The sequence below is a fragment of the Phodopus roborovskii genome, unplaced genomic scaffold (assembly GCF_943737965.1).
Source record: "Phodopus roborovskii unplaced genomic scaffold, PHOROB, whole genome shotgun sequence".
Classification (NCBI taxonomy): Eukaryota; Metazoa; Chordata; class Mammalia; order Rodentia; family Cricetidae; genus Phodopus; species Phodopus roborovskii.
This window is the reverse complement of record NW_026126418.1, coordinates 37,886,322-37,901,979: the sequence shown is the minus strand read 5'-3', so window position 1 is coordinate 37,901,979 and position 15,658 is coordinate 37,886,322. Positions and strand designations below refer to the sequence as shown.

Genomic DNA, 15,658 nt, shown 5'->3' with positions numbered 1-15,658 from the left:
AAGAATTTAGTTGAACAAAAATGTCTCAGAGGCAAGCGGTGAGGCGATTAAAAAAAAGAATCATGAAAACATTAGCAGGAGCTCTCTACTCTAGGATTGTGGTGGTACATGAGACAAGGTGGGAAATCTGAGGTAATGTGCTACAGAAAACTTAGAAAGAAGACACTGATTTCCACAATCTAGGTCTCCATTAGAAGCCCACATTTCTGCCTTATGCCAATGAGGATAGAAGAAAAGAATAAAAATATAATGCAGAAAGCTCTGGATGTTTGTTTAAGGTCCCAATTAATAGGAGACTAATCTGGAATCAAACTAAAATCATTGAAATTATAAAGTTCTAGATACCTCACCACCACTATTTCAGAATGATACACACATCCATTGTGTTCCTAAAATCATGTCAATTATGTATTCAGTCAGAAAGTGCAGTGTATTTTTTTTAAAAAAAAATTAGGACTTTAAAGTGCTGACTGATATTTTTGCAGTTAGAAGCCATTGTAATTCCTGAAATAACACCCATGAAAGTAGTACTGCTATTTATAGAAATCAACACTACCGAAAAAGTATCTTCAAATAACATACAATCAGAAGCTTGAATTTGTAGTTGAATTCATATGGTAAATTCAATGTCTGCACAATTAGCAGTAGGCCCACAGGTTTAAAAACCAGAAGGAAATGGCAAGATGACATCCAAAGGGAGAGGGTTGTGCGGACAGAACTCACCAGGTTCCCCACTGCAAGAACATTTTTGAATTCATCAGTCATTGGGTGGTGCTCCATAGCCATGAATAATGTGTTCAGAACTATGCAAATGGTAATTGCAAGATCTACAAAAGGATCCATTACAATAAAATGGATGAACTTTTTGAATTTTATCCAATATGGAGAGCAATTCCAGATTAAAAATGTGTGAGCAAATCTATACCACCATGGTGGACATTTTTGTCTAGACTCTTCAAGTTCTGGGAAAAACAAAAACAAAATACACAAAATCACTCATTGGTATAGCTTATACACTTCCAAGTAGAAATCAGTAATAAAATCTAATATTTAAACAAATGTTGTGGTTTAATCTTTGTGTAAAAGTGCTATTTCTTCGAAAGCCCAGAAGATTATGTAAAAATCTTATAGCAGATACTTGTTGGTGAGATGGAGCAGAAGGCATTAGTGACCAAATGAAGACATATGGGCATCTCTCAGGTAAGTATACACTAGTACAGCACCAAGAGAAGGCGCAGAAGGGCAAGGGCTTGACATGTCATGAGGACCTGAATTCTGACTCCTAGAACCTAGGCAAAAACCTAGGCACTATGGTTCATACTTGTAACCCCAACACTTGGGAGGTAGAGGCAAGAGAATCATTAGGTTTGCTGGTCAGTTAATCTGGGTTGAATTAGAGAATCAGTGAAAGATGTCATCCCCACAATTATACAAGGAGCAGTAGAGAAAGACTTTCACTGTCAACCCACAAATACACACATACACAAGTTCACACACACACCTCTCCAATACATGGTTTCATTACTTTTAGGAGCACTTTCCCACCATTCTGGTCCCAGTGCTGCATCAGCCCCAAATAACACACAGAGATGTTGTGTTAATTATGAAACTGTTGGCCAGTTTCTTATTGGCTAGCTTTGTCTTAAATATTATCCCATGATCACTAATATATGTATTTCTACAAGGTCTTATCTTACCGAGAATGCCAGATTCACGTCCTCTTTTCCTGAGATCACATCGTGACTTTCCACCATTTCTAAGAATCCTCTACTCTCCTAGTCCCACCTATCTTGCTTTCATATAGACCAATAGGGCTTTATTCATTATCCAATAAGAAGAATGGGAGGGATACCTCCCATTACATTACTATTGACAAAATACCATTTTTTGCATGAAGGTTACTGTTTATTAAAATTTTTACATATTACATTATACTTACACTACACTTAAGTATACATAAATTTTGGTGATGTTTATTAGTAAAGGTAATTCCTTATTTGAATGAACAGACACATTAAAAAAGTTTAATGGAGTACAATGGCATACAAATTCACTTGTTCATGAGATTTTTAACTTCTCTTTAATAAAATCAACATTTCTTTTTTATTGTTCCTTTTCACCTTTAATATCCTTTGAGTTGTTCTTAATAAATTTCACCAGTATCTTTAAAGTTGAAATATAGTTTATATACATTTTATTAAGAGACCATAAGCTAAATTTTTTTATCACATACCTTCTACAGTGTTGGTTAGAATACTTGCTCTGCTCATTGCTCTTTGCCTAAGATGAGGATCATTCAGCATGTCCTCAGACAGGAAGTAAGAACTGGAGAGTCTTTTTTTGCGCATATGATTGGTTGTTCCCTGAAAGAGATAAAAAGGTGACTGTTTTAGTCTTGAGAACATAATTTAATGTAGCATAGGTAGAAATAATATCTGGCTTGGGTAGCTGTAATGAATATTTAAAAGTAGAGATTAGATTACTAAATTCAAATGATGACTCTGCTATACACTAGTTATATGCAAGAGGAAGGTTATTTAATACCTCCATAATTAGTAAAATGCATATAGCAAAAGGTCTTGCTTTATATTCTTGTTTCAGGGTTAAGAATAACTGTTCTCATTATAGCACTGTAAATTTTTCTCTGTCTATATTTACCAAGGGAAATATATATATATTTACCAAGGGAAAACCATACATAAAAACAACCAAAAAAGAGTTATAGAGGTCTGTGAACAGGGGTAGTAGCAAATACTCTAATTTCAGTAATTATTATTCCCATTGTTTATTGTGGTGCCAACATTAATGGAAACTTATTTAAAATTTTTTTCTTAGAGCTGAAAGAATACTTTATAACACTTTGTGTAGATAGTGTTAAGTGACTCAGTTTGAAAAAGATATTTAACACTGATGGCAATGGTAGCAACATTGAGACTACAGGCTCTATCTCAAAGAGGTGACCACAGTCTAAAATTTGCAGCTCTAAAGAACATCAACATGCAGTAATATGAACTGAGGCATGCCAGTCATATTCATATTGAGTGAAAAATGCTTGTTTTTCAAACATGCCAGCTGACTTAAAAACAAACAAATAAAAATACTACACTGGACTTCTAAAGTAATATATATATATATATATATATGTATATATATATATATATATATAATTATACAATCCTACAGCTGCCAGGTAGTAGCATGTATGTGCCATGTGATAGTAGATACTTTACCAACACACATGTATTAACATATATACATATATGTTAATGATTCATATAATCATATCAGGATGCAAAAGTGAATACAGTATGCATACATGCATATCAAAACATAGGCATGTATGCACAATCACATTTGTATATATGTTTATGGGCATATAATGCTGTCTTTTCTCTGCTATACTCTCTTTTCCCCTAAAATAAAAAAGAATTTGACTATACAAATTCTTTCTCATGTAGGCATGTCTATAGTGTACAGATTTTATTATTTATCATGCAATAACAGATGTGTACATGTAAACTGTGCATTATGTGAGACTTCTAAAATGATCACATATACCAGAAGATACCAGAAAATGGAAAGATCTTCCATGCTCTTGGATAGGAAGGATCAACATAATAAAAGTGGCAATCTTGTCAAAAGAAATAGACAGATTCAATGCAATCTCCATCAAAATCCCAGCACAATTTTTCATAGACCTAGAAAGAACAATCCTTAAGTTTATATGGAAAAACAAAAGATCCAGGATAGCCAAAACAACCCTGTTCAATAAAGGAACTTCCTGGGGCATCACCATCCCTGACTTCAAACTCTATTATAGGCCTATAGTCCTGAAAACAGCTTGGTATTGGCAAAAAAATAGACAGGTAGACAAATGGAATCAAATTGAAAACCCTGATATTAACCCACACACCTTTGAACACCTGATTTTCTACAAAGCAGCTAAAATTATACAATGGGAAAAAGAATTGGTGCTGGCATAACTGAATGTTGACTTGTAGAAGACTGTAGATAGATCCATATCTATCACCATGCACAAAACTTAAGTCCAGATGGATCAAAGACCTGAACATAAATCCAGCCATACTGAACCTCTTAGAAGAGAAAGTGGGAGGTACCCTTGAATGAATTGGTACAGGAGACTGCTTCCTGAATATAATACCAGTAGTACAGACACTGAGATCAACAATTAATAAATGGGACCTCCTGAACCTGAGAAGCTTCTGTAAGGCAAAGGACACAGTCAACAAGACAAAACAGCAACCCATAGAATGGGAAATGAACTTCATCAATCCCACAGCTGACAGAGGGCTGATTTCTAAAATATATGGAGAATTCAAGAAGCTAGTCACCAAAACACCAAATAATCCAATTAAAAAGTGGGGTTCACTTTGGAAATCAGTATGGCAGTTCCTCAGGAAAGTGGGAATTAATCTACCTCAAGATCCAATAATTCCTTTCTTAGGCATATACCCAAAAGGTGCACATTCATACAAAAAGGACATCTGTTCAACTATGTTCATAGCAGCATTATTTGTAATAGCCAGAACTTGGAAGCAACCTAGGTGCCCCTCAACTGAAGAATGGATGGAGAAAATGTGGTACATTTACACAATGAAATACTACTCAGCAGAAAAACACAATGGAATCCTGAAATTTGCAGGGAAATAGATGGAACTAAAAGAAACCATCTTGCGTGAGGTAACTCAGTCACAAAATGACAAACATGGTAAGTACTCATTCATATATGGATTTTAGACATAGAGCAAAGGATTACCAGGCTACATTTCATACTACCAGAAAAGCTGGGAAACAAGGACCCTAAGAGAGACATACATGGTCCTCTGGAGAAGGCAAAGGAACAAGATTTCCGGAGCATATTGGGAACATGGGGGCAGGGAAGAGGGAGTTAGAAGAAAGAGAAGGGAGAAGGGGAGAAGTAGGCATGAGGGAACAGGAAGATTGAAACAGGGAAAGAATAGAGGAGAACAAGAAAAGAGATATCATAATAGAGGGAGCCATTATAGATTTAAGGAGAAATCTGGCACTAGGGAAATGTCCAGACATCTACAAGGATGAGCCCAACTAACAATCTAAGCAATAGTGGAGAGGCTAACTTTAATGCTCTTCCAAGATAATGAGATTGATGACTACCTTATATTCCATCCTAGAGCCTTTATGTAAGCTTATGGAAGCAGAAGCAGATACCCACAGCTAAACTCTAGCCGAACTCCTGGAATTCAGTTACAGAGAGGGAGGAGTGATGAATAAAGGAGTCAAGACCAGGCTGGGGAAACCCACAGAAACAGCTGATCTGAACAAAGGGGAGCTCATGCACCCCAGTCTGATAGCTGGAAAACCAGCATAGGACTGACCCAGATCCCCTGAATGTGGGTATTAGGAGGACTGGGTAATCTATAGGACCTCTAGTAATAGATCAGTATTTATCCCTAGTATATGATGAATTTTGGGAGTCCATCCCACATAAAGGGATACTTTCTCAGCCTAGACATATGGGGGAGGGCCTAGGCCCTGCCCTAAATGATTTGACAAACTTTGAAGACACCCCCATAGAAGGCCTCACCATCCCTAGGGAGCAGAAAGAGGATTGGCTGGGGTTTGTTGGGGATAATAGGGAAGGATGGGAGGGTGAGGGAACTGGGATTGATATGTTAAAGAACCTTGTTTCAAATTTAAATAAAACAAGGAAAGAATTGTTAAATCACCTACAAATATGACATGAATTGCATAATGTTTTACAGGTTATAAACATTGAAATATAAAGCTTAAGTGTCATTTCATAGAAATGTAACATGCTACTTCATAAGAAAAAAGCAAGTTTAACAGAAAAGCTTAAGCTGCCTCATGCAAGCATAGACATTGCAGAGTTACCCCAGAGCACATGCATTTTTTTTCCAAACTGAAATGTGTGTGTGGCTATGACTTTGATGGAACTTTATTCTCACTTCAAATACTACACAGTTTGCTAATACAAATATATAGATGCATAACATATGATGGAAAATCGCTGGGTTAACATCTCCTGCTTACATTAAGTAATGCAGCATAATATAATCAGTGTGGTAAATATGTATTCTGGAAACTCCAGGAACCAGAAAAACCTGATATTCAAGTCTAATGAGACATTTTTTAAGGGTTCAATGATTCCAAGACACGGGGAATTGTTATGCGAGAATAGCTACTTTTTAAAATTTATGCTTACTTGTTTCAGATATTTTCTATTAATGGACTTCAGAAATCTATAGTTTAAATCAAAGTGATATGTTTCATTTGTCTAGAGGAATGAAGTACAGAAATTCTAAATGGTATACAAGTTTAGAAGCCTTATTCACTGAGCCATCTTTCAATGACATAAAATGTCATTGAATGAGCTGATTAAAACACAACATGGGAACTGAGCTGTGCATTAAAGCCATGTGTACACAGAGAATATGTCACCAAATGCAGAGCCATTCACAGGCTAGAGAGCAATCCCCACCCCCCACCCCCCCACTTCCCCTCAGCAGAGACACTGACTGATGCAGGACTCAAGAGTCCAGCCATGCCTGAGCTATGGAAAACATCCTTACGCTGTCGTCGGAAGTTGCCTTATCTATTATCACCTCTGGAAGAAGCTGTCCATTGGGGACCATGAGGGCTGAGGGTCCATCGACAAGCGACACCACGCCATTGCAGTCCACAGCACTGTGCATCTTCCCGTTCACTGACAGCATTTGGGGGGACCTACTGGCCTGGCTGATGTTGCTGCTCCGTCGCTCCCGGGGTCTGTGAGGCACAAATAGTGAACCCCGTCTGCTCTCATTGTCTCCAAAAATACTATGCTCATCATCAGCGAATTCGGTCTCAGATCCTAGATCTCTTCCTCGACCCTTGAAACTGAAGAGACTCGTTCTGCTGCTGCGCCTTGCAGAAAACAAGGAGCCTCGAATGCTGAGTGGTGACTGGAAAAAACAAGACAGAAAGTGTCTGCTGGAGCTCCTACAAATAAGAGCAGGCTTAGTCAAATTACAATTAAATCTTTAGCATGAGGCCAGTGATGCTTTGTTTTCTTTTTCTTTCTTTTTTTTTTTCCGCTAATTTTTTAATTTAAATTTGAAACAAGCTTGTTTTACATGTCAGTCTCAGTTCCTGCACCCTCCCATCCTCCCGTTCCCCCGTCCAACCTCCATCCCATCCCCTTTCTGCTTCTCAGGAACCATGTGTTTTCTTAAAAGAAACCATATTTAAAAGAAAAGCAAATCAACAAAAAGACCAATTCTAGCAAATAAAGACTGCAATAATTAGAAGAAGCCATACCCAGAAGCTGGAAAAGTACCTGTGTGGTTCTAATACTAAAACTCATCTACCATAATGTCTCAGGAAGACATACATCAGTTTATAGACTGAAGGCCAGGGTTGGGGGTGCTCCTAAGGGAAAATGGGAAATTGTCATCTGCATATGACTCCAATCTGATGGGAGATGTCATTCTGTATATGTTTCTCATACTGGTTAATAATAAAACACTGTTGGCCAATAGGAAAGGAAGATAGGAGGGACTAGAAGACAAGGAGGAAATAGAAAGTAGTAAGGAGGAGCCAAGATGGAGAGTATAAAGAAAGCAGAAATGGGTTAATAATTAAGATAGAGCTAGCCGATAAGAAACTAGTAACTGGCCAACAGGATAATATCAAATACAGAGTCTCTGTGTAGTATTTGGGGCTGGTGGCGTGGCGGCGGGACAAGACCAGCGGCGGCAGGCGGAAAAACCATACAGGTTACATCTATCCAGGGTAAACTGTTTCCATAAATGAAAATCGAGGGCAGGTAATTTACAAGTCCTGAATTCAATAAACATTAGTGCTTACTATATTAAAGACAAGTGGCAGGGAATGGGAACAATGGAAAATGAGTATGACAAGGTCTTTGCCTTAGAACAAGCCTGGTCTCCCTCTTGTCTTTCCTTGTATTAGTATCAGGATGACTTTAGCTATCTCTCCTAGATTGTTCGGTGTTGGCAGACAAGGATTGACTTTCTTTTATTTCTGTGCCTCACACCTAAGTAACAGAAGCTCAGAAGCTGTAAACTTCAATCTGTGGCAAAGATGCCAATGGCAGCAGTCCTGGGCCTTGCATGGAATATCAGATAGGGGGATGCATAGGACAGAGGAAGGTGTGTAGGATTATGAGGGTGGCGTGCTTGGGCAAAATAGGGGAAGAGGAGGTGCTGCTTGACAGGCAAAATTAATGATGAAAATTATCAGTAAGAAGCAGACTGTGTTGGGGACACAGCTAAGTTGGTAGTATGCTTGCCTAGTATGCATAAGGTCTTTGGTTCAAATCCCAGCATTGCACTGGGCATGGTGACCAATAACTATAATCCCTGTACTAAATAGAGAGCTTGAGGCCAGTCTTGGAAAAAGAAATGAAATACAATTAAATTTTAAAAATGTGTACTACATAATAGAGGCAGGGGAGGAGTGAGAGTCCTCAGGTAATAGTGGACATCCCAGTTAGGGAAACAAGGAGTCCAAGAACGTGGAGGAAGCTGAGGTGAAGCCAAAGGCAATGTCAATCTGCCTAAGATGCGACTCCTGATCTTCAGTGTTTATTTAATAGAGTGACCCAACCCTGTGGGGCTGAGTAATGTATAAATGTTAAGTAGCTCTGGAGCCATGGCTCATCTAAGGGTTGGCAGGGGAACCTGGGTGTGGAGGTTTCAGGGTAAAACACAAGACAATGAGAGGGAAAATCCACAGGTGAGGAATTCATTTATTAGCCTACCAAAAGTGTCTGTGCTTGAAGTGGAGGATGCCATAGGTATTGGCAAAATTCTAAACTAGTTGCCTGTTGCTTTGGTTCATGCTGGTCTACAGAGCTGAAGAAGGTAGAGGCACTAGAATAAGATGGCCTTCTTTCCTTCCTTCCTTCTTTCCTTCCTTCCTTCCCTCCCTCCTTCTCTCCCTCCCTTCTTTCCTTCCTTCCTTCCTTCCTTCTCTCTCCCTTCCTTCTTTCCTTTCCTCCTTCCTTCTCTCCTTCCTTCCTTCCCTCCTCAACTCCCCTTGCTTTTATCACAATGAGGTACAAAAACATTGACTAAATACAACTATGAAAGGTATGGCAATTCTGAAACAATAGCAGTTTATAAAAATGGCAACAAACTAGAAAAAAAAATACACATCTCCCTTCTTTCTGTAAATGCCCATCCAAAGGTAGTGTTTTAGGTAAAACATGGTGGTGAAGCCCCCTTTTTCTCCTGGGCCCTGCCTCCTGAGTTAAACCCTGTGCTGCCTTTTGGCTAGGAAGCCTCACCAGGTAGCGCCAGCAGTACCTGGTTAGGTGTGGACAGCCTCTTCTCCCGGGTGCGATGATGTCCTTCCACACCGAGATGGAAACTTTTCTTTCGGATGCTTTCCTCTGACTCTGACTTAGACATTTTCTCATCATCTCCCTTTTCCTCGCCACTGGAGATTTTCTTCTGGTTCTTTTTCTTCCTTCTGTTTCTTCTCTCCTTGGCACTCTTTGAGCTTAGCCTGGAGGTTTCTGAAGAACTCTCCGAGAGACCCATCATCCTGCTCCGTCCAATACTAGTGTACTCAGCAGCAGCTGCAGCGATGGCCTGTTAGACCAAGATAACCACAGCATTTAAGTAATTTCCAAATCTTGCAAAAATAAGCCAAAGGTTACCCAGCCTGTGCATACAGTTACAACTCTTGTCCTTGAAGTGACCTATGTTTTGTTGCATTATGACCAGCCAGCATATGAAGCATATTCTCTTACTCCCACACATTATAACAGTTCATATCTTTGAAATTCAACTCTTACTTGTTGTGAACTTCCTCATAATTAAGCAAATTGTAATATTCTGTGTTGAAGTTTTACAGGTACCTTCTCAATATAAAACTCACATAAATTGTGTGCTAAGATAATGAGTTTGCAGATCAGGCAAGCAACTCAGTGTCACGAATGGAATCAGGCACCCTATAGCTTATTGAGAGCGGCACATCAGAAAATGAAAATAAGTTATTAAGGAAATAGTGTGTCAAGATAAAGTGTAACATCAATGATTCTTATCATAAGAGTTTGGTGAGATCTCAAAACTGAGTTGTACCAGGGTAAAAGTACCTATATCATCTCACTGGGGAAAATGTGTTTTAAAAATAGAATAACAGTACTAGGTTCTACCCTCGAGTTATGACTTCCCCCAAGTTATTTTACTAGATGATATATTGCTGAGTTGTCTTCTAAATATTTATGTTTATATCCATATACCTGGGCTGTCCTCAGCCTTGGTCATAGGGGCTTATTTTTCAGTGGGAAACAATTGATACAGAAATGCACGATTGGTCTAAATACTGACAATAAGAAACTCAGTGCCCAGATAGTATCTGGGACAGGGAGAATCATTTTTTCTTGGTGTGTATGGCTATTGGTATTTTCCTGTGGTCGAAGGTATGGCCCCATAATCATGTACCTATGGGTGCCATTAATCAGACATAGTGGGTTATAAAGAACAAAAAACCATGAAATTGAAAGGGGTGCGCTAGGAGAGTTAGAGGAGGGAAGAGTGAGGTGAGTGCGTATGAGTGGATATGAATATTTCATTGTATAATGTATAAAATTCTGAAGACTGAAGGAAAATTACTTAAGGAAACTAGAGAAAAGATGGACAAATAAGATGTAAAGGGAAAGTAGAAAAGTACCTGCAATCTTACTCTCAGAAAGGAATTGTGGTAATACTTCTCCAGGTCATTTGTGTAGCTGTGTAACATTTAAATTGTGATTGTGTCTCATCTATCATTCCACCCACTATTATTTTAGCAACATTTTCCTCATTAGAGAATTTTCTCAAAAATGCATAATTTTATGGATGAGTACAATGTCAAGACACAAAGATATAATACTATTATATATATTTGGATGTTTTGAAAATGTGTTATATTTCTGAATTTTAACATTATTAAAATACTGCACTACAAGTATTTGTGCAACAATGTTTCTCCTCATCACAGATTATTGGCCTGGGCTAATGCTACAGTCATTCAATAGGTTAATTACGCCCAATCACCTGACAGTTTTTAAAGCTTTTTCTAAACATTTGGGATTATTAGTCTTTGAACAGGTCCTTTTAGCCTTTTCTACTGAAGTCTGATTTCACAGAGAGGGTTATTAGACACCTGTGTCTTACTTGGAAGAGGTCACAATCACTAGTGTGTCTGTTTTAATCTGAAAGTTTATTACATTAACAAAAGTTAATTAACATTTTTCATCTCCTCATTGTTGGTTAACCTTAATGTTATAGTTACATTTCTAAGGTTTATTTCACAAGATGGGATCCATGCCTGGTACTATCTACTAAGTTAAAAACCCATGACTGAGGAGATCTTCAGTCCTATGTGGGAACTTATTAATGCTAATTAGCTAAGTTGAACTGGTCACAAACTGGCTTCTAAAAAAGTATGTCTTTTGCTACCAACAAATGTCATTCTCAGTCTTATCCAGAGAAACTTCTCTTGGCAGTGAAAGGTGGTGAGTGAAGAACTGCATCTCTCCTTATAACACCAAGAATAAGTGAGAGCTGAGTGCTCAGCCTCCAAGAGGACATTTATGTTATTTTCACCAGAAGACTCTGGGAACAATGTTGAAGTGGGGAAAGGAAGAATGTAAGAGCATAGAAGATGGGGGTAATTTTGTGATATATGAATGACACAATGAATGTCACCAATGGGCTTGCACAAGCCTGGACCTATCATCATTCAATTATATATAAGAAGGGTCCATGTGGCCCTACCTTTCCTGCTGAATTATAAGCTACTGATGGATTCCAGAGAAGAGGCAGCCATTGTCTTAAGTTGCTGATTAGCTTAAGTGGCTCAAGAGAATAATAGCAAACCATGGACCCTGGCAACTCTGGTTAAACTCAGTGGGTTAGAAAAAGAAAAAGACGTGGCTGTGGCAAAGAGACTTGTAAGGGGGTACTAAAGGGTATTCAGGTGGGACTGAATTAAGAGAGGGTTATGGGAGCAACAATCAGAATGTACTATCTGTGTATGAAATTTCAAAAGAAAGCTATTATCACTAAAAATGCACACAGTTCTTGTATTTTATAAACTGCCATGATGACTCATTGTGTGGGGGGGTAGAATTATGAACATCTCAAAACATCTGTTATGAATCTGGAGATGATTTTGACAGGTGTCAGTTCTAGATCTGTTTAGAGCTCATTCCCTCAAACACATTAAAAACAAAGGGATGTGATTTATATAGAAAACAGGACTTGTTTCTTGGCCTTTCAGCCCACATCAGATGTCATCTACAGAAATCAGGGGAGTCTAAATGGAAAGGACTTTTGTGTCCCCTTATCTTTAGATTTATAATGATAAACACTTACCTCAGCTTCTTCCTGCTCTTTTTTGAGTCTGTCTAACATCTGCTGAAATTCTAATTCTTTCTGTTTAGCTTCTTCAATGTTGGCCTGGTTCTGTTCCTCATATGCCATGGCTACCACAGCCAGGATCAAGTTTATCAGGTAAAAGGAGCCCAGGAAAATCACCACAACAAAGAAAATCATGTAGGTTTTGCCAGCAGCACGCAGCGTCTGGTGGTGGGGAAAAATTGTTATTTTAATAATGCAAATTTTTACTAAGCTTTTTCATTGTGGCTGGTACATGAACAATATGCAAAAAAGATATTTTATATAATTTCATATTATGGAAATATAAATGAAAATAATACATTTGAAGAAAATCTGTATTAAACGAAGTTTTTTAATATTATAAAATATATAGCAAAGTAATAGCCTGGCAATAAGATTTGATTCTTCATTAGTATTAAATATAATAATATACCAATCCCTTATTTTTCACATTTTTGATATTATTTGTAACTTCAGCTCCAGGGATATCTTTTAATTTTTTGAAACAGGACCTTTCATTGTTAAAATCCTATTCTTTTATTTTAAAAGCTTAGGTTGTCATTTTAAACGTTGATTAAATTTTCCTATTGATTGAATTTATCTATTGGCCTCCTGGATATTTATTTTTATCTAGTATCACCACTAATAATTTTAAACACAATTTATCTTCTGCTATGTACTTCATTTTTAGATTAATTCAAAATCGCACAGAGATGTTATTGAAACTTATCTACCTCTGAAATCTTTAATATTTACTCAGTTCTCTGTTCTAACACTCTGTTAATTTTATTTTTTCTCTCTTGAATAAATTCCTAGAAGTGGAATTATTAGGTCAATGGAAACATTTGTTCTGGTTTTCATTAACTTTCTACCAAGGTCACTACTAGTGTGTAAGAAAGTCTAGCTTCCTTCCATAGCTTAACTTAAATATGGCCATCTTTTGACTTCCCTTAGAAAAATTATATATCAGTACTTGTTTTATATGACTTTAATTTTGAGCTAAGATATACTCCTTTTCTACATTTATAAAGCTGGGGACTGCTATGGTGGTCCACAACTGTGGCCCTGGATACTCTGGAAGATGAAAAAAGATGACCATGTGAGTTCAGCATTCGAAGACTCTGTTTCTACCCCCAAATTATTTCTATTACTTTTAATTTTCTACAAAGGGTATTTTATATAGTTCTTATAACTTGTATAATCATTCACAGAAGTAAATGTAAAGGAAGCCAAAGAGGTACCTGTAGAAATTCTGAGAAAAGAAATTAATGGTTACATGGAATAATAGAAGTATCATTTCAACCACTTTCCTTTTGGAATTGGGTGCTGAGAGTACATAGTAACTACATAGAGCCCATATGGCAAGCACCTCACATCCATGTGAGGGGTAAATGGTCATGTGAGGGAATAGTATAGCAGATTGATGCTGTAAGTTGAGTAACATTTAAAGGGTCATGAAGTCAAGAGGAGGAAGTAGTTGACAATGGAGAGAAAAGTTTGGAGAAGACCTGAGTATTTAATAGTAAATAAGGATTCAACACTATAGTCTGATGGAAACAGTACAGGAGAGTTTCTTGGGCTCAGACAGTGCAGTCATATGAAGGATGTGGTGAGTGTAAAAAGGCACCTCAAACAAACAAACAAACAAAAAAACCAAAAACCAAAAAACAAAAACACTTTGATGTTCTCTGCCCTATATGTGGGAACCTGTGGGGTAATATACTAAGAAAGACCAAAAAATTAACATTGCTTAGAACAGAGAAGAAAATTATTTATGTTCTAAGAACTATCTGTTCTACTACTAGTAGGATAAATTATCTCTAACTTTAGAAATGCACATAAGAGATTCCCATAATGTCCACAGAAATAAAAAGAGAAAACAACAACAACTGCAATAGCTCAGAAGGTGGAAGACAATGTACATTAGGCATTGATGGTCTTCAGAGATGGGTGTTTCTGTTGGCACCCACCTGTTGGTAAAGGTTCTCCCAGTAGTCTTGAGTCATTAGCCGAAACAAGGCCAAGAAGGCCCAGCTGAAAGTGTCAAAGCTTGTGTAGCCATAATCGGGGTTTCTGCCAGCCTTCACACACTCGTACCCTTCTGGACACTGACTACAGATGACAAAGGAAATTATAGGTCAGAATAAGTTCAGCATGCAGCTAAGGAGCACTATAGAAGTATTAAACTCAAGGTATATTTTAGAGGCTCAGTGTTGCAGAACAACTAAGAGCACATAATCTGGGATCAAAATGGCCATTACATCCCATTCTGCTATTGACTAGTTGACCATTTTGCCAAATTACTTAAGTTCTCATAGGTATACTTTCCTCCAGTTGAAATAGCAAAATGCCTTACCTCAAAAACTTAAAGATCCAACTTTGAATTTAAATAACATGAATAACTCACTCCCTGCTCATAAAACCATTTAATAAATGGTAGATTTCATAAGCAACTTATTCATCAACTCAAATCAATAAAGTTTGCTATGAAAGCTTCTGGTAAAGTGGCTTCTCTGAAAATTATTCTCAGAGTGAATTAAACCCAAGAACAGTCATGATACATTTGTGAATGCTCACAAAGATCTGTGGCTTTAAACCTTTTTACTTCCTAAAACTGGAAGATCGGTTTTTAGCCTCCTTAGATGAACATGGTGTTTTATAACAGTTTTGGGGGAGAAGCAGCACTTTTGATTCTGAGGTTGGCAGAGTTTTCAGAGGCTCATGAAGAGATTCCTTGATGGGAGGCAGAATAGGTACAAAGCTTCCTTGCAAACTGAGGGTGGTGTATGGAGAAATCAAAATGGTGTTTGCATAAATAGAAAGCTCTCAAAATATCTTTACCCTATTCCACAGGGTCTTGAGTAGATTGGTCAGAGCAGTATACTTGGTTACCCATGAGTCATACTGAATTAGGCAATGGAGTACTTTGAGTTGGAAGTTGTTATTCTTCTACTCAAAGAGAAAAGTCTTAACCTAGCCAACCAACATTTAATAGGCCTTTAGGAAGAAATTCTTGTATATCTCAAGATTCTATGACTGCTATGTTATTTTAATTCAAGTTTACCTCATGGTCAGTCTTGTTTTCCAGCTCATGGATAAACCATAAATATTTTAAACATGTTCATTGTTAGATAAAATGAGCAAAATTGATGCCATGAAATTTATGAAAACTATAATTCAGATTTAAAAGTGTTCATCAGCAACATAATTTTGCAACATTTAAACTGAAAGCCAAACAAATATTA

The 15,658-nt window shown here is 37.5% G+C and overlaps 1 protein-coding gene and 1 long non-coding RNA gene across 2 annotated transcripts in view; one reads left to right on the top strand and one right to left on the bottom strand.

Annotated features, from left to right (window-relative positions):
* The window catches only part of LOC127222467 (uncharacterized), a 101,905-nt gene extending 89,299 nt beyond the window's left edge, over positions 1-12,606 (top strand). Inside the window, exon 3 of the long non-coding RNA XR_007834541.1 lies at positions 12,458-12,606. This is a non-coding gene — a long non-coding RNA (uncharacterized LOC127222467). The remainder of the gene's footprint in view (positions 1-12,457) is intronic.
* The window catches only part of Scn9a (sodium voltage-gated channel alpha subunit 9), an 86,259-nt gene that overhangs the window by 50,432 nt on the left and 20,169 nt on the right, over positions 1-15,658 (bottom strand). The window contains exons 8-13 of the mRNA XM_051184563.1: positions 14,384-14,525; positions 12,390-12,596; positions 9,330-9,617; positions 6,591-6,962; positions 2,234-2,363; positions 724-962 (exon numbers count right to left, since the gene is read on the bottom strand). Of these exons, the coding sequence (XP_051040520.1) occupies positions 724-962; positions 2,234-2,363; positions 6,591-6,962; positions 9,330-9,617; positions 12,390-12,596; positions 14,384-14,525 (1,378 nt within the window). The remainder of the gene's footprint in view (positions 1-723; positions 963-2,233; positions 2,364-6,590; positions 6,963-9,329; positions 9,618-12,389; positions 12,597-14,383; positions 14,526-15,658) is intronic.